This window comes from Lates calcarifer, linkage group LG14 (genome assembly GCF_001640805.2).
Source record: "Lates calcarifer isolate ASB-BC8 linkage group LG14, TLL_Latcal_v3, whole genome shotgun sequence".
In the NCBI taxonomy this organism is placed as follows: Eukaryota; Metazoa; Chordata; class Actinopteri; family Centropomidae; genus Lates; species Lates calcarifer.
The window spans coordinates 8,738,025-8,763,204 of NC_066846.1; the positions used below are offsets into that span (position 1 = coordinate 8,738,025).

Here is a 25,180-nt window from a genome sequence, read left to right on the forward strand (position 1 = left end):
GCTCTGTGACAGTTGTTGTGGGCTGCAGACCCCCAGAACAGCTTCTCTTTGAAGTCTCCTCTTTACTGCCATGTAGGTGTGTGTGTGTCAGTGTGTGTGTGTGAGAGCCTGTGTGTTTGTGTGACACTTGTGCAGCTGAATTTGAGGTGGGCAAAGGTGATGATAATGGTGTTTAGCTGCATGTCAACAAATGAGTTTGACAGAGACAAAGAACGAAGACAGAAAGAAAGTAAATGAGGGATATGAAAGCACACAACACACACGCATGGCTTAAAACCTATGGTATGTTGTTGCAGAAACAACAAGACCTTAAATTCTGCTGACATTTTCCCCATCCTTACATATATATCTAGGTCTACCACCCTGTAAAACTAAACAACGGCACTCCAGAGATGGCCCAGACAACCCAGAACTGTCATAAAGGAGGATCCAAGTCCCTGATCAAAGAACCCGCTGCCGCCGCTGCCGCCACCACTCGGAGCTCCCCCAGCCCTTGGAAACGGGGCCGTCCCAGGCCTGTGTGTTGACGACAGGGGAGCCAGGCTGCAGGGAATGTGGCAGCTGGCTCTGACATGTCTGCATGGGACTTAATTCTGCGGAGCTATTGTGGGCTCCTCAGCATAAAATCCTGCATTCACCACTGAGAGCAGACCACTAGAATATGCCATTAAAGATTTAACCAGCCAGATGGGGAGGACGTGCACTAAAGATGCATGTGTGTGTCTGTGTGTGTGTGTCTCTTGAGTGTGTAGAGGGGTGTAAAGAGTTTGTATCGCCCAGCGTTAGAGTACACCCCAGCTGATGCTCAATCTCATGACAGAGAAAATGCCTCAGGTCAAGATGCTCTGTTTGTATGTGTGGGTGGTGTGTTTGAAAGAGAGAAAGAAATCAGAGGGGGAAAGAACAAAGAGCTGTGTTGTGTGTGTATGTGCGTGTACCTGAGTTTGTGTGTGTCTACTTTCCCTCAGTGTGTTGTCTGGTATTGCTTGGGGTCAGTCAGGGTTAAGATGGTGAAATTGCGGCAGGGACAGAGGGCGGCGAAGCTGATGGGAATGAATGAAATCAGCGTGGTGTTGTACACGCCGCGCTGAACGCCCGAGCCGGCAGCTCAAAAGCGGGAGGCCGTGTCACTTCTTTTTTACCTCAAATCTGATCATTTCAACCCCGTTAAGCCTGATTGAGCTTATACTGTACAGCCCCACGCCACATAGAGGCTCTGACATCAAGTTTCACAACACAGTCTAAAACTTTTAACGCACAACTTTTAACAACTAGACTGCCAACATTAACAGCAATAACCTGTTCAAAGTGCAGGGCCCAGTACCCAGGCAATATCTGTAGCAAATACTCCTATAGTGTTGCAATATTCAGGCACACTGAAAAAGAAAGGGTGTGGACGCACAGCACAGCAGACGGAGCAAGAATATTCTCCTTAACAATATAAAACAACAATATTTAACAAAATACACATATGTATGTGTTTTATATGTATGTGTTAGTACAGGCAAGCTGCTACACTCACATGACACACTCTACTCACTGCAACATATATCCAACACACCTTTTGGTAGAGGACAGTCTGTTTAAGCTGTCAGTGCCCCACCTACTGTTCTGAGGTGCCACCACACTCTTCACCTGCTAACATTTGCTGCTAGTGCTGCTGCTGTTGCTAATGCAGCATTTCAAAAGGAAGCATTCCTGCTAGCACTTTGGTTATGTGGCTTTAAGGCGGCTTTAAAACAACATGACTGTTTGTTTGTTTTTTCCACTCTACCACACAAACTGCTGGTGTTTCCTGAACTGTTTGTCAAATCCACTGTGGACTAAAGAGGCCATTTCAAGCCAAACATGTGATTCTCCTGATTGTGATGACTCTGCTTGGGACAGTGGAAACTCATGCTTTACTTCACATGGGTAAGTTAACATTTCTTGTTCATGCTAACATGCAGATGGGTGACATGTGAAAGGACAAACCTGAATGAATGAGTGGAGAAACATAGCTCATACAGATGCCTCCACACAGGGCACAGGGGTCAGTATGAAAATTACATGAATCATATGCTACAGCCTTCGCTCTCCACCACCACAACACCAAATGAAGGAGTATAGTGGTGGCCCGACACCTTACTAAGAAACTTCATGCTGGTTTTTCCTTTAATTTCTCATCTGTCTGAATGTGAGCTGATGTCTTTGTCTCTGCAGTGTTGGGTTTTATTCTGTGTTTGCTGATATTTGTAGTTTCTACAACACTGCTGCCTGTTTCATCGCCTTTCTGCAGATCTGTTTGCGTATTATGTCATATTTCCGCTACACTGCTACCCTAGAGTTTTCCATTTCCTGTACATTAATTTCTTGTGGTGACTGTGCTCATCTCTATGTGTTGCTGTTTAGCACTTGCTTTAAGATGCTTACATGTTTAATATGATGCTTATTTTGACAACAAATGCTCAACTTGAGGTCCATCTCATCTCGTTATCTCGTCAGTGAAGTTGAAGTTGCCATGGAGATGGCACAATACTCATGTTTGACTAGTATGGGGGCCATATTGGCCCAAACTTACTAATTCTACTTAATGGTTGGTGCCAGGGTCTGCTCTCCTCTGCTGAGGCTGGTGTACGCTTGTTAGGAACCTGGATGCAAAGTATCAACTACAGTATGTACTTGTACTCACATAATACATCTGTCCCACATGGGTTCAGTGAAAACGCATATTTTTAGATGAGATTAAAGGTAGTGTGAAAATTTGGCAGCGGAATGTGTTAATTTCTTTTGTTTCTGAAGCTCTTTTACTTGATAGAAGAATGTTTCTGGAATGAGTGACACTGGCCTGAAATAAGGAGGATCACTCCTTAATTTTTTTTGAAGGAAAGTCTGTGTGTTTGTTTGTGCCATAGATAAACAGAACAGCAACTTGTGAATGAGAGAAACAGGAGGAAGCAGTGCGCGCATGCAGGGTGGGAGTAGAAGGAAATACAAAACTGAATCTGGGGAAGGAGATTATGCTCCCTGGAGACTGGGGCTCCTGTCCCTACCCATAATGCATTACCTCTCCCCTGTGATCTCTCACCTCAATTCCAACCTCTAGAAACGGATCTGTTCCATTTGAATAATTCACCATCAATTTCTCTTCCCGCCGTCTTCGTCTCCTCGCTCCTGTCATCGTCCTTTCCTATTCCTCGTGCCTGACTCTTTTTTATGTGGCCTAAAATTATCTAAAAAAGATCACTGAAATGTCAGCTGTAATTACGCGTCATGCCACTCTCTCTCTCTCCTTGCAGAGGTCTTCACATAACTCATTCACACAAGAGTAATTTTAGCTTCGCATTGGATTTTCAGTGCTTTACAATATGCCTGCCTGAGACACTTTCTTTTTGTTTGCACATCAGCAAAGATGATGGAGCATCTTTGTCACATTAGTGAAGCTGTTTCACTTTAGTTGCTGTTCACATGCTGTTTATTATTCTCTAAATGTACACTTATCCGCCATCAAACAGAATAGACACACACGTCGCTTGGATGCACACAAGACCTCCAACACAGACTTCAAAACCTGCTGTAACTCTTGGCGTTTCTGTGTCATTTCTCAAATGTGACCGAGCCTGGATGTATAAAAAGACAGGTCTGCAGGATTGTGAATGTGATTTCACTCTCATTAGGTAGTTTCACAGTCCTATTAGATCTTCAAAAGCACATAGCCTGGGAACAGACCAGTGCTAATGCCATATCAGAGCCATGTAATGGGATAGGGAGGGATAGGGAGAGAGAAACCAGGACAGACACTGATTTAAACTGATTTTCCACCTGTTATGTAAAGTGTGGACAAACAGAGATGTGAACTTAGACAACATCCAACCAGGACCCAGATAATCCATTCCGCTCTTGACTGTAACTATAACCTATGCAGTGTGTAATACTCACAACAAAACACGGTCCCGCTGAGGTCTTCAGACATTCCTCCAGGAGCTTCATTCTCAGTCGCTGCAACTCCGGACTGTCCCACTCCTCCGGATCTACGCCCCAGTACAGGTCCACCACCTGAGAATGCAAAAATAAACATAAGCTGAGTGTTATGTGAGTGCAAATAAGACATAAAATGCAGGCAGCCTTGCTTAGTTTTAGTAGAGTCTTTAAATAGAAAGATGTAGAACACAGACTGTCCTTTGTGAGATATTTCAACTATAGAGGAGAATAAATACAAAAGATGGATTTTCTTTTTAAAACTCTTGCTCTTTTACAGAGGGAAGACAGATTTTAAGCTCTTGTAACAGCCTGTTTTTTGTTATATTGTTGTCTCATTACAACCAAATACAGGTGGTCAGTTTCTGTGCACAGAATTTAATGTAATGAACAAAAAACAGAACATCATTAAAGCAGAGATGCACTGTGTTTGAGGGAATTTAGGGAAAACCGATGCCAAGGTTGGTTTCACAAAAAGTAAAATTAGTATAATTAAACAAAAACAAAACAGCTTGAACGAGGATCAGTCGGATTAAGCTCTAAAGTTTCAGTTGAACTTAATACCATTTCTATTTCCAACACACACACACTCATTCTGTGACTGAGAAGCACTGCAATGCTCTCAGCATTAGAGGCCAGTAGGGAGGAGAGACTGCAACACACACATACACACACATGCAACAGAAGAGGTCTCCCTCAACACATTCATCACAAGTTTTGGCAGCTCAGACAATTCCAACTGTAAACACGCCACAGGGGGGAAATCTCCCACTGGAAGAGAGAGAGGTGAGGAAACGCTTGTAAATGTGTGTGTGGCCCACACTGCTGCTGCTGCTGGCTCAGGCTCCTCTAAGAGGAAAACAAGCCCTCCCACTGGCAACTTCCTGGGTCTCGAATAGCTTTTAGCCCACTGGCTGGAGCCCTGACATGTGGCTCACAATGAGAGATACATTATGCCTGATAGCCTTTGCTGCTTGGCTCAGGTTTCAGTCGCCAAAATGTGCATGATCACATGATTCGTCTTCTCCTCCCTCTTTTTCCTCTATTGATTCTGCTGGTCTTTCTCCCTGATGGCAGTGCGCAGGGAGTAAAAAGTAGAGGGCTTTGCAGGGGGATGAGGTGAAGTCACAGTGATTCAGCGGCACAGGCTGCTGTCTTCCTTCATGCTCTGCTGCTCACCAGACTAGCTAGCTCAAATGAGTTTAGCCTGGCACAATGACTGACACATCCGCAGTGTGGCAGAGAACAGGGGTGACTGGCAGCCCTGTATAACCGGGCAGCACAGAAATTGAGACTGTGGCACTTTTACTTTGACAGTCTGGGAGATATTCGCTTCTCCCATTATTGGTGAGAGCAGCAGGAGGGCTGGAGCTACACCTCAGCTCATCTGCTTGATTGTCGCTGTGCACCTGTGAGCAGCTGTATTACTGTGGAAGGAGACAGCTGTCAGCTAGCTGCCTGCAGCTTTCTGGCACAGCTCGGGGCTGCAACCAACAAATATTTTCATTAATAATCAGCCCAGTCGCTTCCAAACTGTTTGTCTTGTAACACCTTAAAACAAGGTGATATGTAGTTGTGACCTCCACTCGGGGTATTCACTGCATGTCTGTTGGTCGTGATCACTTAAACCAAGGGTTGTCCTGTTGACCACTCAGGTTTGTGTTGTGAACTGGGGGCATCCCGAGTCATTTTGGGAACTACTGGATTTGCTATGATTTTCATGATTTTTGCTCCAGTCTTTTTCAGTTTTGGTCCAAACCAAAACAGCAGATATGAAAGGTGCCTCGGAGCACGACCCGGACCAAAGTTTGGTTCAACCCAAAGAGGGGGTTTCAGTCTGGATCCATCTGAACCATGGTTCAGTTCGTTTGCAGTGTGAATGGATGGTTTGGACTTCCAGACCAGTTATAGGAAGTTGAGGCAGGCTTATCACCCATTAAGCAAAAAATAAACAGAAAATAAGCAATTTGGTTCGACAATTAAATCAAAAGTAAACTTGAAAAAACACAGCCAGACGCTTGCCGGTCTATAAACCAATCAATGTCAAGTATAGGGTGATGACAGCAGGACATATGCCATGAGAAGTTCTTTACTGCGCTCACAAAATTGCAGTGTGAAACCAAAATTAACCAGATCATATGTACACAATGTAACATAAAAAAATATATGCCTTGGTTCAGACATTGGTCAGAACTTTCAGGTGTGAAAACACACAGTCTATTAAGTGTCCTGGAAAAAAGAAAGAAAAATGTCCATCACGAGTTCCCATCGCAAGGGACGGTCCAAGTCCAAAAAATCTTCCATTTATTGTCACGTAAGACGAGGAAACTGAGAAGGTGGAACTTAGGAACGTTGAAAAATTAATTTTCTTTTACTCAACTCATTGTTTAATGAACTGTTTTTTGCAGCTTTAAATGATATCAAACAGTACTTTAATAGCTAATTAGAGGCTAATTCTCTCATTTGAGAAAGTACAGTAGAGCCAGAGTATATCTGGCATTTTTGTTTCATTAACGACTAAAATGAGTGATCGATTATCAAATTTGTTGGAGATGGAAATTTTTCCTGCACCACCACCAACACAGATATAAATGTCGTGTGGATGTAGGATAAGAAAAATAGAAAAAAGGCTGATTAGGTTTAGTTACATGCCCTTCCCTTGTCGTCAACTACCAAAGAGGCTTTTACTTTGGAAAAAAATCTCTCCCACTCACTACTGCACACACGATAAGCATCCCTCATGTTGGCCTGTTGTGGAAAACTCATTGCTTGGCACATCAGTCACTGTGTATCAGTGTCACTAATCTACTTCAGGCTTCCAACGCACATGTGTGGGAGACTGCAATCGGCCTTGTGTTGACAAGGACCGGAGGGAGGGGGGGGGGGGGGGGGGGATGAAGTGAGATGAGCGCCCCCGATTACGATGGGTTTCTACTGGGTTTCAGCAGGTGATTGGGAGGATGCGCGGTAATTAAAAGATAAATGAAGACATTAGTCATATCCATTTGCTCTGTGTGTGTGTGTGTGTGTGTGTGTGTGTGTGTGTGTGTCGGGGGGGAGGACGAGCTGATTGAATTTGCCCCATCACCTGCCATGCTTCACTGGTGTACGGAGGGATGAGAGAGAGAAACGGAGACGGAAACAGTTGAGGAATCTTTATCCAAAATACGCAAGGACACATAAGTGAAGCTGAGAAGGAAAGCGTTTTGGACGGGGGCTTAGTTATGGAGGGTTTTTTAACGACAGTTAGATGAAAAAAAACAAACAAACAAACAAAAAAAAGAGACTCCTGTGGGACTGGATCCGGCTGGAACAGTTTCACAGCTTCCCTGTGTCTTTTCACCCTCCTTCTCTCTTTTTCTTTCAGCCAACTTCGTCTTTGCTCTTCCTCTCTCTGATTACTTTCCCTCCCTCTCTCCCCTCCACTCTTCCTCTAAACTATGGTGGTGGGGGGTGCTGTTGCTTACGTAAGAGCCGAAGCAGCTTCTGCTAAGCTGCTTTCTAATGCCCTTGGAAGGCGTTTGCCCATGGCGGGTCAAGTGCAGGAGAAGCCTTTTTTCATTTATTGAATGTTAGACTATTAGACTTTGGGATTATGCCCAAGATGCCCAGGAAGAAAGGGCATGAAATCAGGCGGGAAAAAGGCGGAAAAACCCCACCAACAGAAAGACTCGGGCAAAAAACAACAGTAAAAATAGACACGGCGCCAACATAAATATATCTTAAGCTTCCCACTGCAGGCAATTTTAATAAGAACGTGTAGTAAATCTCTAAGAATGTTTGATGAATGCAGCTTTCTTAGCCGCTTGAGGAGAGTACAGGTTTAAGCAGCAAATCCGTCGCCAAATATGAAATTTTTGCACGGATATGAATTGCAAACAGTTTGAAATATACAGGCACAGACATATCACATGGACAGAGGTTAAGTAGACTTTACTCTTTGGGGTTGCTGCTCTGATGTGAGGTCACGTTTTTACTTCATCAGTCTGATAACGTTGATTCAGGTTGTCAATAATGAGAGCGGAGAGGAAATTTCACATGCACACCTTCGAGGAAAATCTGTCAAGCTCTGACACACTGGGGTAATTATGGCAGAGCGGTTCAGGCGTTGTAACTCAACCATAGCAGGTTAGAGTCATGAGGTAATGAGATCACATGACTCGTGGTGACTGTAATGAGGCACCGGCAACAGAGAGAGCGGGTTTTTAGTAAAACTGCTCAGGGAGATACATTTCTCATGCCAGAAGGTTCTTGATAAGTTACTCTAAGGCTTGCAGCGCCCTCACATGAATTGAATTTGAGAGTGTTTTTTTCGGAGCCTGTCGAACACAGCTTTGGGAGAAGCGTTCTAAATGCGAGCTGAGGTTTGTTTGTTTAATGGCGTCTGCGCCAGATGGAGGTGCTTGGGAGTTAAATGGGAGCGAGCACAACTTGGAAGCTCAACCCGCGATGAAAAACTAATCATAGCCCTGTTGACCAAAGCAGGTGTATTGTTGCGGAGTGGTAAACAAAGCGTTTATTTCAGGTCGTACACACTGAGAAAAGTTCAGCTTCTTTTTTGGCCGGAATCTTAACTTTCTTTCCTAAAGGAAAAAAAAACGTCTGCAGTAACGTCCCTCTTCAAGGACGCTCTGCGAACAAACCTGAACTGTGATAATGTGCAGAAAGTTCAAGGAAAAGAATTAAAATTGTTCCCATTCTTTCTGCAGCTAATATTGCCTGTGGGACACTCAGTCTTTATACTTTGATAGTGCAGACAGAGCACTTGCCAGACTTGATAAAAACATCTCTTAAAATTCATGGGAAGCAGTGTATACTGTGAGCGGAGTCACAGTATCAACACGGCCGTCTCTAAGCTGCCCTACAGCTCAATCAATGTGAAAATCTCAGTCGCCAAAAACCAGTATGTTAAAATACAATATAATCATTTCGAAATCAGTGAAAGTGTTTTAGAAACCGAATATCTTGGGGTGTACAGGCTGCTTTGCATTTTAACTGAGCATAAACCCGACAGCTTTATGCTCTACGAGCTAACTCTAATGGTGTAAACAAACTGCTGCTCGGGGGAACCAGTTGCTCTGAGTCCATTCATTTCTCTAATCAGAGAAACACTAGCCTGCAGCGTATCATTTGGGCTAACATCACTCTTTTTCAACCAGTGGGTTAAGTGCAGACCACAGTGCAACAGAACGTCTCTTAGTCAGCCTGGCCAACCGGGTAAAGGGGAAAAAAGCCTCTTAAAGGGGGAGTAGAAAAAGTGTAGGTGTTACTGGATGGTACTTGGAAAACAAATGTGAACTATCCTGCAGTTTAATTACTCCCAAAGGTCAATATTTTGATGGATATAAACAGAATTTAGAATCAGATCTCTGCCAGTTTTATAGTTTCGGATAAAAAATGCCTTGTTATGATTTATCCCGACCGATTCATATCTGCCTGTCCATCAAATTGTGCTGAAATATATTCATATTTTCCGAGATATCCTGCTGACAACAGATAAACTGACAGGGCTGAAAATATAACCTTCATGGTGACAGTAATAAGACGTCCTCTTTACAGGATGAAGAGTTCTCTCAAGGGTTATAAAAATACAGTGTAACCGAAGCTCTTGGATGTGTTTCCCGTTTGATTTTTGATTATCTTTGCTGATTGTCTGTATCATTCCCGTGGAGGCAGTTTGGCATGCTGATGTATTTCTGCGGAGTCTGAATAGAGAAAACAACAGCCTCGGAGCAGGACAGTGAATGGAGATGGTGGCCTGCTGCCAAGGAGCGAAAGAAACAGACTGAGAGAAAGAATGAGAGAGACAGAAACGAGAAATGTGGCAGCCAGGTAAACAGATGGAGGAGTGATGAATAACCAGGGTTTGTGACACACTTCAATTGTTTCTCTTTTTCAAGTTTTCTGCATCTAAACGTTGAGATTTCCTATCATAAAAACTATTAAAGACCTAAAGAATAAATTATTAGCTTTTAAATCTTTAGGTGGGTGGCATATTCTAAGAGTACTGCACCTTTTCTGAGAAAGCCAAACTGACAGCCATATCTTCCCTCCTTTTAAAAGTGAGAGTATAATAGACTTAATGAATAGGCTTTTTTAAAAAATCATCATGAAATGTCGTCTCACCCCTCATCTCGTCTCCCATCTTTGCTGCCAGTGTTGTGAGCTGTAAAAGACGCCTGAGTGACAGCCGTTGAACAGATTTGCACAGCTGTGGCCAGGAAACTTTTTATTATAATTGCACTGTCTGAGCGTGTGTGTGTGTGTTCTGTGTGTGTGTGATGGCCAGTGAGTTTGGCAACCGTAGCGAGGTTTGACCACATTATTAACAGAGCTGCTTCCAGTCGCCCCGAGATTCAGTCTAACTCCTGCATGTGGGAGGAAGTGATTGTATTGTAACAAGATGATTTATGTAGAAGAAATGCAAGATGGGTTGAGATAATGGGGACTGGGATTTCGGAGCTGTGCTGGATGAGAAATGGACATTTCCGCAATAAAAACAGGACTAAAGAATGAATTTATAGACTAATCCATCTTCCACAAATACTGCGGTGGCATCTCCCTTTTAATCCCTGGCAATAACGCTGTAGTGTTTGTAAAGAATGTTAATTTATGGCAGATTTTGTTCAGGTTTTGGTTGTAAATATGCCCAACAAACCCTGCAGCACCTGCTTCATGTTGACACTTTTGTTTTCACCTCTAATTAATATTTAGTCTACCTTTATTGATATAAATAGGATGGACAAAATACTAGAAACACCTCTCAGTATGATGTGATTCATCAGCACCACAAACAAAATGGAAATGGAATAAACGCAACAATTAGACTGCATTAGTTTGAACTAGGTGTACAAAATAAACTGGAAAGTGACTGTATGTAATCTAGACCTCTAAAAACTTGGACTTTTCAACAAATCTAGTCCAGACTTAAAAGATAAAACGTCTTTCCAGCTACAGATCACCAAACTAGCTTACTGGACTGTACAGTTATCAGGTGCTCCAACAGTATTTTTTTTTAAAGTACTCCATCAGAAACAATTTTGTTTCTGTTTTGTGTTTGTTTCGGATCCAGTCATTAAAGTCATTCATCAGATTATAATGCCAGAAGTCATGGATTTTTTGACTTCTGTGTGTAAATTATTTTATGCTAGCTAGGACTTAATTAGATGTCCTCTCAAGACCTGATCTGACTTGGGAAAAGTCAACTTAAACCTGATGAGCACAGAATAATGTTCGGAAGAGAAAGAATGAGACCCAGGCCAATACGATTTAACCTGAGTATAGTTATGTTTAATTGAACATATGGTCGACCTAAACAAACCCAAACAGAGCAAGAACAGCGACACAGTCAGAAGCATCATGAACCCACAATCATTGGTCATGGTCGAAAAGAGCAGTGATGCACGTCTTGAGTAAGGCTGGGTCAAATTTCAGATTTAGTGCTCTGACACTGAATAAACAGGTGATAATCAACCATGCCACTGCATAAATCAGATGGTGAATTAGTCTGTATGTTTGAAGGGCAAAAAACCCAAAACCACAAGCAAATCCACCTCTCACACACACACACACTGACAGTAATCTAGTGTGGTTACAGACGCTCTGAAACCTTGTCTGACCCTGATGAGCTGTGCATCTCTGGCATCGCTCCTCCGTTTCAAATCTGTGTATTTATGTGAGTCTGTTTTGTGTAGTTAATAAATAAAAAAGTGAGCATAGAAATGAGTGATGAAAGAGAGAGGAGAGCAGGAAACATGGGAATAGAAATGGTAAAAAAGGATCACTGAGCCTGATGCCACCCCCTCCTCCCTGCGCCACCGCTACTGCCGTTCACTGACTGAATGAGGACGCAGCCCTCGGCCCCTGGGCTGGATTTCTGTGCCCTCTTCCTCCCTCTGTCCCTCTCTTCATCTCCTGCGATCCTCCCCTCCTTCCGTCTTAAGGGAAGGTTCTGGATGGAAACTGAGTCAAGTGATGAGGGACCGGGGAGAGCTGGGTTTCATCAGCTTGGCATATGTGTGTCAGTGTGTGCCAACGGATGTGTGTGAGAGACGGAGCGTGTGTGAGAACGGGGGGGGGGGGCGGGATCCCGCATAAATTACAAATCAAAGCAAAAAATATAAATAAATAAAAAAGTGAATGCAGCTAGGAAAAGAATCTACTCACGTACGAAGAAATCGTACATGATTTCACACGTAAAATGATTCACAACAAAAACGTTATCTCACGAGTACAAATCAAGCTCCGGTAAAGTGTGGTTTTAGCTAAGGTGCCAACGCTCACATGGCGTGGGTGAGGATGAGGAGTGGGGGGCTTTGGGTAGAGGAGGAGGAGGAGGAGGAGAGAGAGAGAGAGGAGTAAGTGAGTCATAGTATTAACTCCCAGGCCTTCTGCATAATCATTTCAGCTCACGCTTCGTCACAGCCAGCTGAATCACCAGACAGACACGTGGCCACAGATACCCGAGCCAAAACGTCTCTGCCTGGCTTTTCCTGCATTATCTCTCACTTCTCTATCACACACGTTTGAGAGATGCTGCATCTTTCTGTTTGACCCCTGACTATCAGTGTTAAACCATGAGAACTTCTTTAAGCGGCTGCTCTTTAAGTGGAAGCTTTTGGTTCATTACTGTGAATTACTCAGGCGTTAAATCTGTGGTGAAACTGCCTTTGGTTGGCATCTACATTACTTTGGAGCTTTCCAATTGATGATCCATGGTATTCAGTAACTGGCTGGTGTTCCTATGAACAACAAGGCTTGGTATTAATATAATTGGTTCCAAAGTTCTAGGAAGCAGGGATTTGTTATTTGTTTTTGATTTCTGTTAGCACTTCCAGAGAATGGTCTGTAATGCAGACAGATGTGTACAGGTGGACTGGAATTAGCACTTTAAACTGTGGCTATGCTTCACAAAAGGCATCAGTGATACAGTCGATATATGTTCCAACCCTCACCTATCATGAGTTTTGGGTAGTGACTGAAATAATTAGATCGCCAATACAAGCAGCTGAAATTGGTCTCCTCTGTAATGTGGCTGGGTTTATCCTTACAGATAGAGTAAGGAGCCCAGTCGATCGAGAGGGAGCTAGGACTAGTGCTGCTGCTCGAAAGGAGTCAGTTGAGGTGTGAGGTGTGAGGGTGTCTGATCAGGATGCCTCCTGGGCACCGTCCATTGGAGGTTTTCTGGGCATGTCCAATTGGTAGGAGGCCCTGGGATAGACCCAGAACATGCTGGAGAGACTAAATATCTCATCTGGCCTGGGAACGCCTCAGGGTCCCTCAGGAGGAACTGGAAAGCTTTGCCAGGGAGAAGGATGTCTAGTCTACCTTGCTTAAACTACTGCCATCATGACACAGTAAATGTGGCAGTAAATGGATGGATAGAAAATACTTCAACATTTGTGACTTGCGCCTGTTTGTCAGATGAAAATAAGGGAGGCTTTCAACAAACTGTGGTTTGTGTTCCTACTCAAGTAGCTTGTCAGGAATTTAGAGACATAATTCTGTGAGAAGCAGTTCAGTTATATTTAGAATCATCACAATTTAAACAATGCCCATCTGTGCAAACGACTGGACAATCCTTGTGCATACAGAGGAGGTATTCTGAATACTTTTGTATTAAATCTTGTCATAACATCTTTAGATGGTATGTGCTGGGAGCTGTTTATGATCCAAACATTCACAGCGTGAAATAAGAATTAGCTGCTGACACCCCGCTGACTACACTTTGCGAAACAATTCAGGGGTCGCAAGTCCCTGCGTCGGAAACAAATCTCCTCAAATTCTTCCAGGAACAATCTATGGCAGAGATCTGTGCCTGACTCGAGGGCTCTCTTGGATTTGTTAGACAAACAAACCTCTGATAGCAATCTTTTCTGTGTACACTGATGCTGATTTGCAATGCAAATGATCCTGATCAGTGGACACCACAGGGAGAGTGCGGCAATTCTCCGACAACAACAAAGGGAAAGCCCTCGCATCACGCTGCCTTATCCACAGCTAGATTTGTGCCAGCGTTCACCGACGGAAGCCTTATCTCTGCTGGCCTTCTGTCCGCTTAAAGGGACAGGGACCTCTGCATGTAGCTCTGGGGGCCCCTCCAGGCAGTGACGGCTGTGTAAGCCATGATGTAGATTTGGAGGCTCTTAACAGTCAGCTCTGGCAAACTACAGCTCTGGAAGTTACAGGTCTCTGGAGCCATAGGGAGGTAAGAGACAAAGAGAGAAAATCAAAGGAAAGATGAAGGAAAAAAGGAAGCGAGTCAGTTACCTGGAATTCAATCCCATAGTTCTCCCTGCAGAAGTCTCGTAGTTTGGGGTAGACGTGCTCTTTCAGTGCGTTCCTCTCTGCCTCTGTGTCTGATAATAAAAGAGAGAGCGAATCAGATTCTGGCACCCTGCAAAGAGCAAACTTTAAAGGTGCTATATGTACATTTTTGCTAACGCTACACAGCCAACGTTAGCATTAACTGTTGTTACTCTCATGTTGGACTGAGGGCAGACTGGACACTACAGTGAATCACTAATGCAGAGGTGGTATTATTAGATCGGATGGGGCTAGCTGGTTAGCATGCTAACTTAACAGTAGGAGAAAAGAAGTGATAAAAACATAGGCAACACAAGAGTTAACATTGACGTTGCTTTCCACCACTGGAGACAGGTCTCGGCAAGTTTAATCCTAACTCACAATGTGTTTTCTAGACTGGTGAGTCAACAACTGTTAATGCTAATGTTAGCTATGTAGCAATAGCAACGTGTAAATAATTTTAAAAGCCCTAATTAGTTACATGGTTTGTTCAATTAAAGGGAGAAGATTAAATTAATAGTTTAACGTGTTGGGAAATACATATCATACACACATACACACGCATTTTCATTATTTGTTAATATGCTGATTATTTTCTCAATTAGTAGTTTTGTCAATAAAACATCAGAAAACAGTGAAATACGCCCATAACCATTTCTCAGAGCCAAGGAGACATCTTCAAATTTTGTTTGACCAATAGTTCACATTCCCTAAGTATTAAGTGAATCCTTTTATATGAGCACATGGAGCGAGCATGTAATTGATCAAAGTCAACAAAATAGTTGATAAATTTGTCTGTTGATTGACTAATCAAAAAACTGACAAATTGTTTCACCTCTATTATCACTCATGCTAATGCCAGTATCAAAGGCAGCACCATTATAATGTATATGTATATAATTTCTAAATATGCCCCCTTTTATCATACCCATAAATAAATATGATTGCCTAGAAGAGCCAGTGCTGACACACACTGTTGAAGAATGTGGGATTATGCAGCATCACAAAGGCAGTGATCATATTGGACAGTCGGAGTGTCACACAGTGAGTGCCCACGGCTTGTTGTTGTGTCCCACTTTTCCTTCCTCCTCTCCTCTCTTTTTCACTGTCTTCCAAATGGTTACTGTAATTTATTTGGACAGGCCCAGTCGCTTTCTCCCTCTCTTTCTCAGAAGGGTGTGGATGGATAGTTAAAAACAGAACATGCCCAACAGAGAGAGCCCCTCCCCACCCTGTGTGACCAAAGTATCCAGCCTGCACACGAACACATATGCGCTCGCGCAAAGAACACAAATGGTGGACAAACAGCCCCTCAGCCGCAAAACTAGTGTCATACGTAGCGTAAGTAAAAGAGCCCACAAATTTAGTCTGACGTATCTTTCTCTCATCTATCTTTAGTAAGGCTTTGGGCCGTGACCGTACATGTATCCGCCCACAGCTACCCGAGCAAAATGTCAAATCAAAGCCGAACGGCTGTAATAGTATGCAAATGAAATAAATGGCAGTTGCTGCATCAGTGGAGCTCTCATCTCGTTCCATCAGAGATACATTACAGCACAATAAATGTAAAATATCTTACAGTGACACAGGTGACATCATAACTGCAAAAATAGCAGCGTTTATGGAATTTAGATGAAACCTTGTTCCTCTGTTTGTGTTAAAACGTAGAAAACAAGTGGAATCCAAATCTGCATCTCACTGTACTGTGTCTCGATGTGACCTGACAGACTAAACTGTGTTGTTGTTTGTATTGTGCTGATAACAGCAAGACGCCTCTCTCTCTCCTTCTCTCTTTTTGTGGGATGATGATGAGTTATGGCAGCCTGACGTATGTGTGTGTCTGTTGTGTACACACCCACATGCAAAAGGAACAAAGACTGGATGCTACATTCGCCCTCTTTCTCTTGGTGTGTGTCCCTCCCTCCAATTTTCCAATCTGTTTATTTCAATAGTGCCGACCAATCTATCTTTTCTTTCAAATATGTCCTGTCAGCTCTCTCTTTTTTCCCTTTTCCTACTTAGTTTTCTTCTCTCTTCCTCCCTCGCCCTTTAGGCAACTCATGGGCGGCCAGCTGAAAAGAGAAATACAGCCAAATGTTCCTGGTTCCCTTTCCTTCTTATCCGTCAGTTTTCATACTCAAGTAATGATTCTTCTTATTTTCAGTTCTGTTTCTAATCTATAAAATGTAAAAATAGTAAAAGAAATGCCCATCAGAAGTTTCCTGAGTCTTCAAATTGCTTGTTTTGTCTGAACAACACACCAAGGATATTCAATTTACACTTAAAAATAAGAAAAGCAGCAAAACCGCACCTTTGAAAAGCTGCAATCAGTGAATTATTTAGCTTTTTCTGCTTGATATATTAATTTCAGCACAGCTCAATATCAGTAATGTGCACGATTCCACAGCTAAAACGAGCCAAAAAGCCAAACCAGAAGCATCACAACACGATAAAGTTAGTTATGCTGACATTGCCTCGGCTGGTCCCACATCCCTCCGCACAGCGGTCACTCTACAGCTGCCCTCTCTGACAAAGCAATCACTCTGCTCTCATCAGGCTACACCAACTGACACTCCAGAGGCACTTGGTATGCACAACTGCTTAGAGATCTCTGATTAACAGAGAGAGAGGGAGAGAGTGAAGTCCGCAAGACAAGTGTCATAGTAAATAGAACAATGATATGACACAGTGGTCGTCCGCGCTGACATGGGGCGCAACACTGAGCGTCTCTGAGGTGATTAAAGGGTTAGTTCACCAGGTTTAGAGACATTAAGACCTTAGGGATACAATGGAGGGGAAAGGAATTTTGTTTATGGTGCACATAGTAGTGGAGTGTCTTTCCAGGAAGTATCTCCATTACCCTGGATAATCTACCAAACACTACGCATCAGTGCTTCCACACAACTCCATTCTATTGTACAGAGGTGGATCTGCATGACTAAATACCCCTACAGAAGGGATTTCATCCACCTGGGCTGGCTTGAACACAGAATAAACCTCCAGTGTTTTTCCAACTGTAAATTCCAACAACACACATTCTGAAACTGAGCAACCGGTCTTTTACTCTCCTCTTCCTCTTAGCTAGCTTACAGTTCTGGGTGTCTGTATTGATAAATGACGGGAGCTTCCTGCTTGCAGGTGAGGCAGGAGGCGGTTAAGTTGCACACAGAGCAAAAAAACTGGGGAAAAATTAATGTGCAGGCTGAATTTAGCAATAAATTCTAGATACACGGAGGGCTTTGTGAAGCCATCTGTGGATTTGTCCCCCCAGGCTGATAGTTAGAGACCCCTGCACTTTAGGTAAGTGAGAAAACATGTTTGCAACTTGGGTGGACTGACTCTTTAGACGAGAGATGTACGTCACATGTAGAGACCAAAGCTCTAATAGTTTTCAATCTAGCACAAAATGTAAAAGGATATTGTAGAAATAAGAGCGAGATGGTTAGGTTGTCTCGAGCAGCTTTATCATGTGTCTGATAAATTTGAGATGTCTCAGGATAATTTTTCTTCACAAATGAATATTTTTTTGCATGGGAATTGTCTTTAAACTTTAGTTTTAACAAGTTGGACAGTTTTATCTCCTCTGGCCTCTAAAGATGATTCAGATGTTAACAATCTGAGAAGTTGCGAAAGAGAAATCACTTCTTGGTGGAACTGTTCAGGACTCAAACTGAAACGAGGGGTTACAAATAGAGAATTCATTTAAAGGGGTCATAGTCAGGAATGCTGCTAGTTCAAACAAATGATTCCTCAATTAATTAATTAGTCACTTTGGGTTTTGGTCAGACAAAAAAATACATTTGAAGACATCATGTTGGACTTGGAGACTATTTTCTGGCATTTTATCGACTTGACAATTAATAAATTAATCAAAAAATAACTAACAAATCAACTCATAATAAAATGCAATATCTTGTCAGATATAACATCTCATTATTGCATGTTTCACAATAAAAGCGTATGTTTTAAATATTCCTAAACCTAAGTCCGCAAAACATCAGAATAGACAACACAAGACTAAAAATGAAAGCCAAATATTCCCTCTTTCCTTCTCTACACAAACGAGGTGTACCAAACAATCCCTCTAATGTGCAGATCTGAACCTGCACCGCAATGATGCAAACACACAGTCAGTGAGCAAATCGATACCGAATGACCTGGAAGATGCTGGAAGGCAAATTGTGGCTGTGTAAATCAGCCATCCATAAAGGCCAGATGTTCCTGCATTTCCTGAGCACAGGGAGACCCTACAGGTTATCTGAATACCAGTGAATCAGGGTGAAGGAAATCCACTGGAGGTTATTGTCCCGCCGCCCGAGCTTGATGTTTAGCATTGACAACGCACGGTAAAAGATGGGAACTCCCCCTGCCTCTCTGCCAGGAACGTAATGTTTGATTAACAGCGGTTGCATGCAGAACCAGAGTTAGTCTACCCAACATAAAAAATGCACTATAACAAGTACATTGGGTAACATCTGTGCGAACAGCTGTCGCCTCAAAAACCACTAGTGGGGCTTTTAGGGTCGAACGTATTCACATTTACACCGGGAACACAGTAGACAGATTAACGCCCAATTATAATACGCCATGATTTCAGATCACAGAGACTCGACAGGCAGGTAACCACGGACACGCAGCGCATGTCATCCTGCGGTTAGCAGAGGTTTTTATATTCAAACTTTCCCACTGAATGAGATCCCGCTATTATTATTGTTATTACAACATATGCAGGTTTTAGATTCACTTTATCAGTTTATCAGCATCTATTACATACTGCCTCGCGAGAAAACCACATACCCAGATCGTATATTCTAACCCTGAATAATCTCTCTTAATCTTGGGACCTTAAATCTTTGCTTGCAATATTTTGTTTCTGTCTGTTGCCTTGAAATACTAGGATCTAGAGAATTTGTATCATATTCCGAGGAGAGTTTAAGTGTGAGAGATGTGTTAAATATTTATGTTATTTTTGAAGTGGAGTAGCTTCTCCTCAGCTTTGGACAATTAATCAATGTATTATTTTTATTTCTTTTTTTTTTTTAACGATTAAATATGTCCAGAAAATTCTGTGAATTTAGAGTTTGGAGGGTATAAAGATAAGACCTTTGTTATATTACAACCAAAGACTACAGTGTTTGGTGAGACTTGAAGCCTTATTGTGGTGACATTAAATGTAGTAAACAGTGAGAGTTTCCCAAAATTACTAGATCTTTCAAGGAAACTCTGAATGAAACATTAATTGGAAGTTACTGTTCATGCTCAGTCTTAATTATCAGTATTATTATCAGCACCCAAACCCTCACTCAGCACAGCCCTTGATGTGCACATAAAATCAAATTCCCATTAGTTATGAGCTGCTTGTCGACCACACTAGTTTTCTAGAGGTTAATTATGTTGGTTACGAGAGGATAATCACTATGTAATTTTACTCAGGTGTGTCTGGCGGGCTGCTCGCTATCATCGCCATCGTTCCCCGATGAAATATTTTTACAGTGCATTTCCGTGAAATGGCTGGAGCACACAGGGGGGAAGTTGAGACGAGCGGTGCGAGGGCAACTGCTGAATTTGTCAGAACGACGTCCTGGGGGTGTACGATTGCTCCACGGACGCTCCGGAAAACTCAGAGAGAGAGAGAGAGAGAGAGAGAGAGAGAGAGAGAGAGGAGGAGAGAGAGAGGGGTCACTAAAAGCTGCTGCTAGAAACTAGTCAAGAGCGAGCTCCCTCTCTCCCTTCAGGACCAGAGCGGAGGCAAGGAGGCAGAGGACGACACAAGAGGGGGAGGTGGAGGGGGAAAAAGCTCGCGTCATAAACTTCACATGCCGCAGAGCAGCTCGTACAGATAAAAAATTCCAGCCCCCGAGGAGCTGTTTATTAAACAAAAACCACCCTTGACACAGTCTCTCCACCTGTCATTTCTCCCTCTGTCCTCCCTCCCACTCGCTCCTTTGTTCTCCCTCACCAGACCCAATTCAAAAAAGTGGATAATTAAGGAGAGACTGTGAGGGATATTTTTAAAGGCAGGAGGCCATTGAATCACAGAAATCTGAGCTAAAAACCTGTGACACAAAGGGAAAGAAATATAAATAGAGTAAACAGGAACACTGGGAATAATTGTGGGGTGAAATGTAAGGTAATTATCAGCCTCCGTGGTGACATACTATAGCCTTGATGATGCCGTATTGGAGGGTTAGTTGATTTTATGCATGGCATCCCCGAGGCCTCGTGCCTTTATCAACTTTAAACAGCTTAAGTGATAGCTTGCATACAAATGGCTGCCTATAGCACGCGACCAATGCTAGAGTCCCCTGAGGTGACTACAGCAAGGTAATGGAGTTGTCTTGATATGCTTATATGGATCTCCACAGCACACGCACACACACACACATATTGACAGCTGAGTACAGTCTGCATAATGCACTAGGCGATGCACAAACAAACACACAAAAATAAATCATGTTAGGCTTTTTTTCTGGTTTGCTGCTGCCGTCCTGGCTACCGACAAGAACAGATAGCTGTAATTGATCGGCTGTGGCCACACACACACACACACACACACACACACAAAAACAAACAGACAGATTAATCCACCTGAGCCAAAAACGTGCATGATTGATTAACATGGAAGGAGGATCTAAATCCACTCAAATTAGTTCTCTGCCTTACATGAAATGCATTTCTAGACCCTATATCACTACATTGTAGAGTGAAGTTTCTATTGCAGCGTTTGCATTCTGTGCTGACGTCTGATACCCCACCACCACCATCACCCTCACATCAAATTCCTCCGAGGAAGGCAATGTACTCTTTCCAAACTGCTGTTAAAAATCGAGTGTCATGCCCCTTTACGGACGACACAAACAGACAAACAAACACAGCAGAGGTCCACGCAGCTGAATTACAGCAGCGGGGGGAGCGCGTCGCAGGTTGTCCGCTGTTTTTGATTAAGGGCACCGGGGTCAGTGTATTCAGCAGAGCCAACACTATAACACAGGGAGCGCATAAAACTCCCAGCGCCGTAGATCAAAGACTCACACAGACACAATAAAAAAAAGTGCTGTTATTCAGTTATGATGGCGTGATTATCACTGCGGATAGCACTGGTCACCCTTCTCACGTCTGGTACTACAAATACTGATGTACCGTTATGTTTTATTAACTTTTATCAAAGGGGTGGGGGGGTTGTCGGAGCGAGGGCGATCCTGCTTGGCCTTCATCGACTCTTCCACACTGCTTACACATTTATATTACATGGAAGAACTGGGAGGATAAGGGCCCTGCCCTGTCTCTGCAGCATGCTGAGGAAGGGTTAGAGACTTCAATTTCAAGGCCACAGCTTGGCAGACTAACCCCGCTGCTTCACTACATGTACAGTATGGTGGGATCTGAATGTAAATGTTGGAGAGAGGGGTTCTCGTCTTGTAGCTGGGTACCAGCAAAATGTGAATTTTATCCAGTTGTGCCATGATACTGATTGACCACATTATACTGTACATGTACAGTTGAATAAGTGCATGCATAGCCCCCTCTAGTGAACATGGAGAAACAGGCAGACCTGGGCCACAGTTATGAGTAGCTGTGTTTTGATCTACCTGCATGATTTGACAGCAGTGAGTGAAAGTTATAGAGAACAGTAGAAATCTGATCTGTTCTGTGACTGACAGTGTAGCTGTGACTGGAATACTGTAATGGGGTGAACTCATCTGGTATACCCAAACAAACTGATCGAAACAAATGCAGAGAATGCCTTGTTGTGAATCTGATCTGACCAAGGTGAACTTGTAGAGGGGGGAGGATTCAGCACTGTTTCAGCAGTGCGACAGTGTACCTCTACGACTTCATTTCTAAGGATACGGCTCTGGATATCAGCACCTCGCTTGACTGGAAACAGCAGTTCATAATTAGCTCTCTTCACAGCCCGGGCTGAGATGTGTGCCTTTCCATCTGTGTCGGTGGAGTGAAAAGAAAAAACTACTACTTGGAATAGCCTCCCTGCTCATCGTTTTTTCCATCCATGCGTACGTCAGGTGTGTGTGTGTGTGTGTGTTTTCGGGGTGGGGGTGAGGGGTTAAATCCGTGCTGTGACGGGATTGGTCTTAATGACTGAGTCAGCTACAGGTGGCTATACAATGCCAGACCTGTCAGTGTCTACCGTGGGGGCCATAACGGCGCAATAATGCGAGGTCAATTCATTCATTTTTTTGGGGTCTATAGCAATTTGCTCAGCGAGGGCAAACAAATGACAGTGATGTATCGACAAAAGCAACCTCCCTTTTTAATCCTGGCATGCCCTCCTTCTCTCTCTCTCTCTCTCTCTTCCCTTCTCTTTCTCTCTCTCATAGCCTACTCTACTTCCCTTGCCTTGTTTACTCCAGTTTTACTGAGCCTATTTTTACCCCCTCGCCCAGAGGGCATATTCAAATACAGAGCTGCAACTGGGTGTCTCCCTCACGACCCGACTGTCTTGCACTCTGCTCACGCCGTGCACTCTGTGTCCGAGGCAATCTGTTCTTTCATGGCGCTGTTGGAATAAATCATGCACCGATTTGTTTTTTGTCAAGTTGTCATACGGCCTCGTGTAACCTCGTTTTAAGATATGTTTTTTGTTTCCAGTGGTTCCATTAGGTTAACTGGGTCTTTAAATGTCACAGCTCTGTGCCTGGTGAATAGACTAGACCCAAATCTGAGAGCCATGACTTTTCTTTCAAAGTAGGGACTGATCAATACCTGAGATCACAAGCTTGGACAGCGGGTTCATTTTGAATCCAGCTGCATTAGCCTTACACTGTACTCAAGTTGCTCGAGCCAAAAATATTTTCCTGCACTTGTGCTGCAATTTTTAATTTCAACTTGTGATAACTTCTCAGAAATTTTCTACAAGAGTCAAATCTTGTGAACCGTGCTACATTAATATCCGCAGCAGATAATTTATCTGGAAACACTGTGGAAGCTTAAGAAGTCTGGATGAGTCACAACAATAAGCCTGTGTCTTGTGTCATTTTGAGGGTCCTCGGGCTTCGGAGGAGTGTGTGGGATGCGGGGAGGGAGGGAGGAGGGGAGGTGTCACGCTGACTCTTACCGTCGGGGTTGGCACAGATGAAGACCCGGACGCTGCGACCGGTGGGGACGTGGTGCGGCGGTAGGGCGTTGATGTTGCCGCTGATGGCCGCCCTGCGCAGCGCCGACTCCCGCGGGCAGGGCTGCCTGCTCCCCACTCCCGACGGCCACATGGGGGGCGACTTCCAGCGTGGCTGTTAGACACGCACGTGCACACACACACACACACACACACACACACACACGTTATACATACAAACACACACACACACACGCACAGAAGGGGCACATTAGCGCGGCCAAGGGGCGCACACGCAGCAGGCGCATGGACAAACGTGCATGTTTGCGCGCAGATATTACCTCCTGACCCATCCACGCACACATGGGCCGTTAATTATGGCAAAAGCATCTATTAGGTTTTTAATTTGCGATGAACTTTGGGCACATTTACAGGCGCTGACTTGATTTCTGGAGAGGAAACGGTGCTAAGGACCCGCAGGACACATTTTTAATCCCAAAAATGCTCCATCAGTTATTGTAAAAGAGGACTAGGATATAGATTTGTGTGCAAAAGATCAAATTGAATATTTTACTCCAGGATTTAAGCATTGCAATAGGCTACCTTGCCATGCTCATAACGCCCATGCTGCACACACACACACACACACACACACACAAACACTAGTCAAGTTAGGATGGATCTGCCAAATCTTGTCCAAACACAGAAATGAGACTAAATGTGTTTGTTATTGCATTCATGTGGTAGGGGTGTAATAATATAGAGATTACGCACAGCCTACTACCGTCATGGTGCATGCGTAATTTGTATACATGTCCTTGGACGCATTCATGAATTTTCATGCCACTGTGGGGAAAGGGGAGAGGGGCGGGGGGACAAACAGACAAAACAGAACGAGACGATACAAAACTCGAATAGACGAGCAAAAGGCAAGCATCAGTCGTGTTCCCACCCCAGAGAAGATGCTTGTAAAGGCGAATAACCGCTAAGAATGGTTATTCCGCCGGGAGCAGATGTCAAGTCGCTGGTTTTCCGGAGTTGGTCTATCCTGAAATCTTTGTTTCAAAGACGGAAAACCTCGAAAAAGACAACAAAAAAGCAGGGGAAAAGTTGGGTAGTCCACTACTGAACACTACATGGAATCTTCTGAAAGCACACAACTATTAAAAAAACAGAAAAAATCACTGAGGCACCGCATCCACAGAGAGAGGACTTGACTATTAGTGATGCTGGAGACAGGCACAACAACAGGACACTTCTTGTTGCTCACATTCATTCGCTTCATTTCGCGGCTTCTGAAAATATCCAAGCGTGGAGGACGGTAAGAGGAAGATAAAAACGCCCATCAGAGTCGCTGTGGTCGAGAGGCGACACCGGGAGACGGTAAAACGGACGCCGTGTGTCGGAGTGCTCCCCTTGGCATCCTGCTGTCTCTACGAGTCCGACCGAGCTCTGAGGGATGGAGAGTGTGTGAAGCCCGGGAAAATAAAAGCGCCACTACCGGTTGATATTTTCAAAATAAAACGGCAACTTGCTAATTGAGGTTGCCACACACTTACCCAAGAACCTACACAATCCCATGAGGTGAAAATAAATAATTATACTCAAGTATTATAAACAGACATCGACGTAGCAGCTGGAATAGATCCACACTCACCCAGTTATCCTACGTTCTCAGGAGTTAGGCTTTTACGTTGAAAGTAAAATAGTTAATTCCGGTCAGGGTCTTGCTTTTCATGTCCGACTTGACGGAGGTGACAGAGGAGCTCTCTCTGGATGCTCTTTATGTTTCTTTCTCCCTGTGTCTCTCTCTCCTCTCTGGTGGGCAGAGCCGGTGCTCACCCA

At 43.7% G+C, this 25,180-nt stretch overlaps 1 protein-coding gene across 1 annotated transcript in view; it reads right to left on the minus strand.

Annotated features, from left to right (window-relative positions):
• Nucleotides 1-23,768, minus strand: part of LOC108897078 (NACHT and WD repeat domain-containing protein 2) — a 44,426-nt gene extending 20,658 nt beyond the window's left edge. The window contains exons 1-3 of the mRNA XM_018696495.2: nt 23,339-23,768; nt 14,227-14,315; nt 3,919-4,035 (exon numbers count right to left, since the gene is read on the minus strand). Coding sequence (XP_018552011.1) covers nt 3,919-4,035; nt 14,227-14,315; nt 23,339-23,489 — 357 coding nt within the window. The 5' untranslated portion in view covers nt 23,490-23,768. The remainder of the gene's footprint in view (nt 1-3,918; nt 4,036-14,226; nt 14,316-23,338) is intronic.
• Between the last annotated feature and the right edge of the window lie 1,412 nt (nt 23,769-25,180).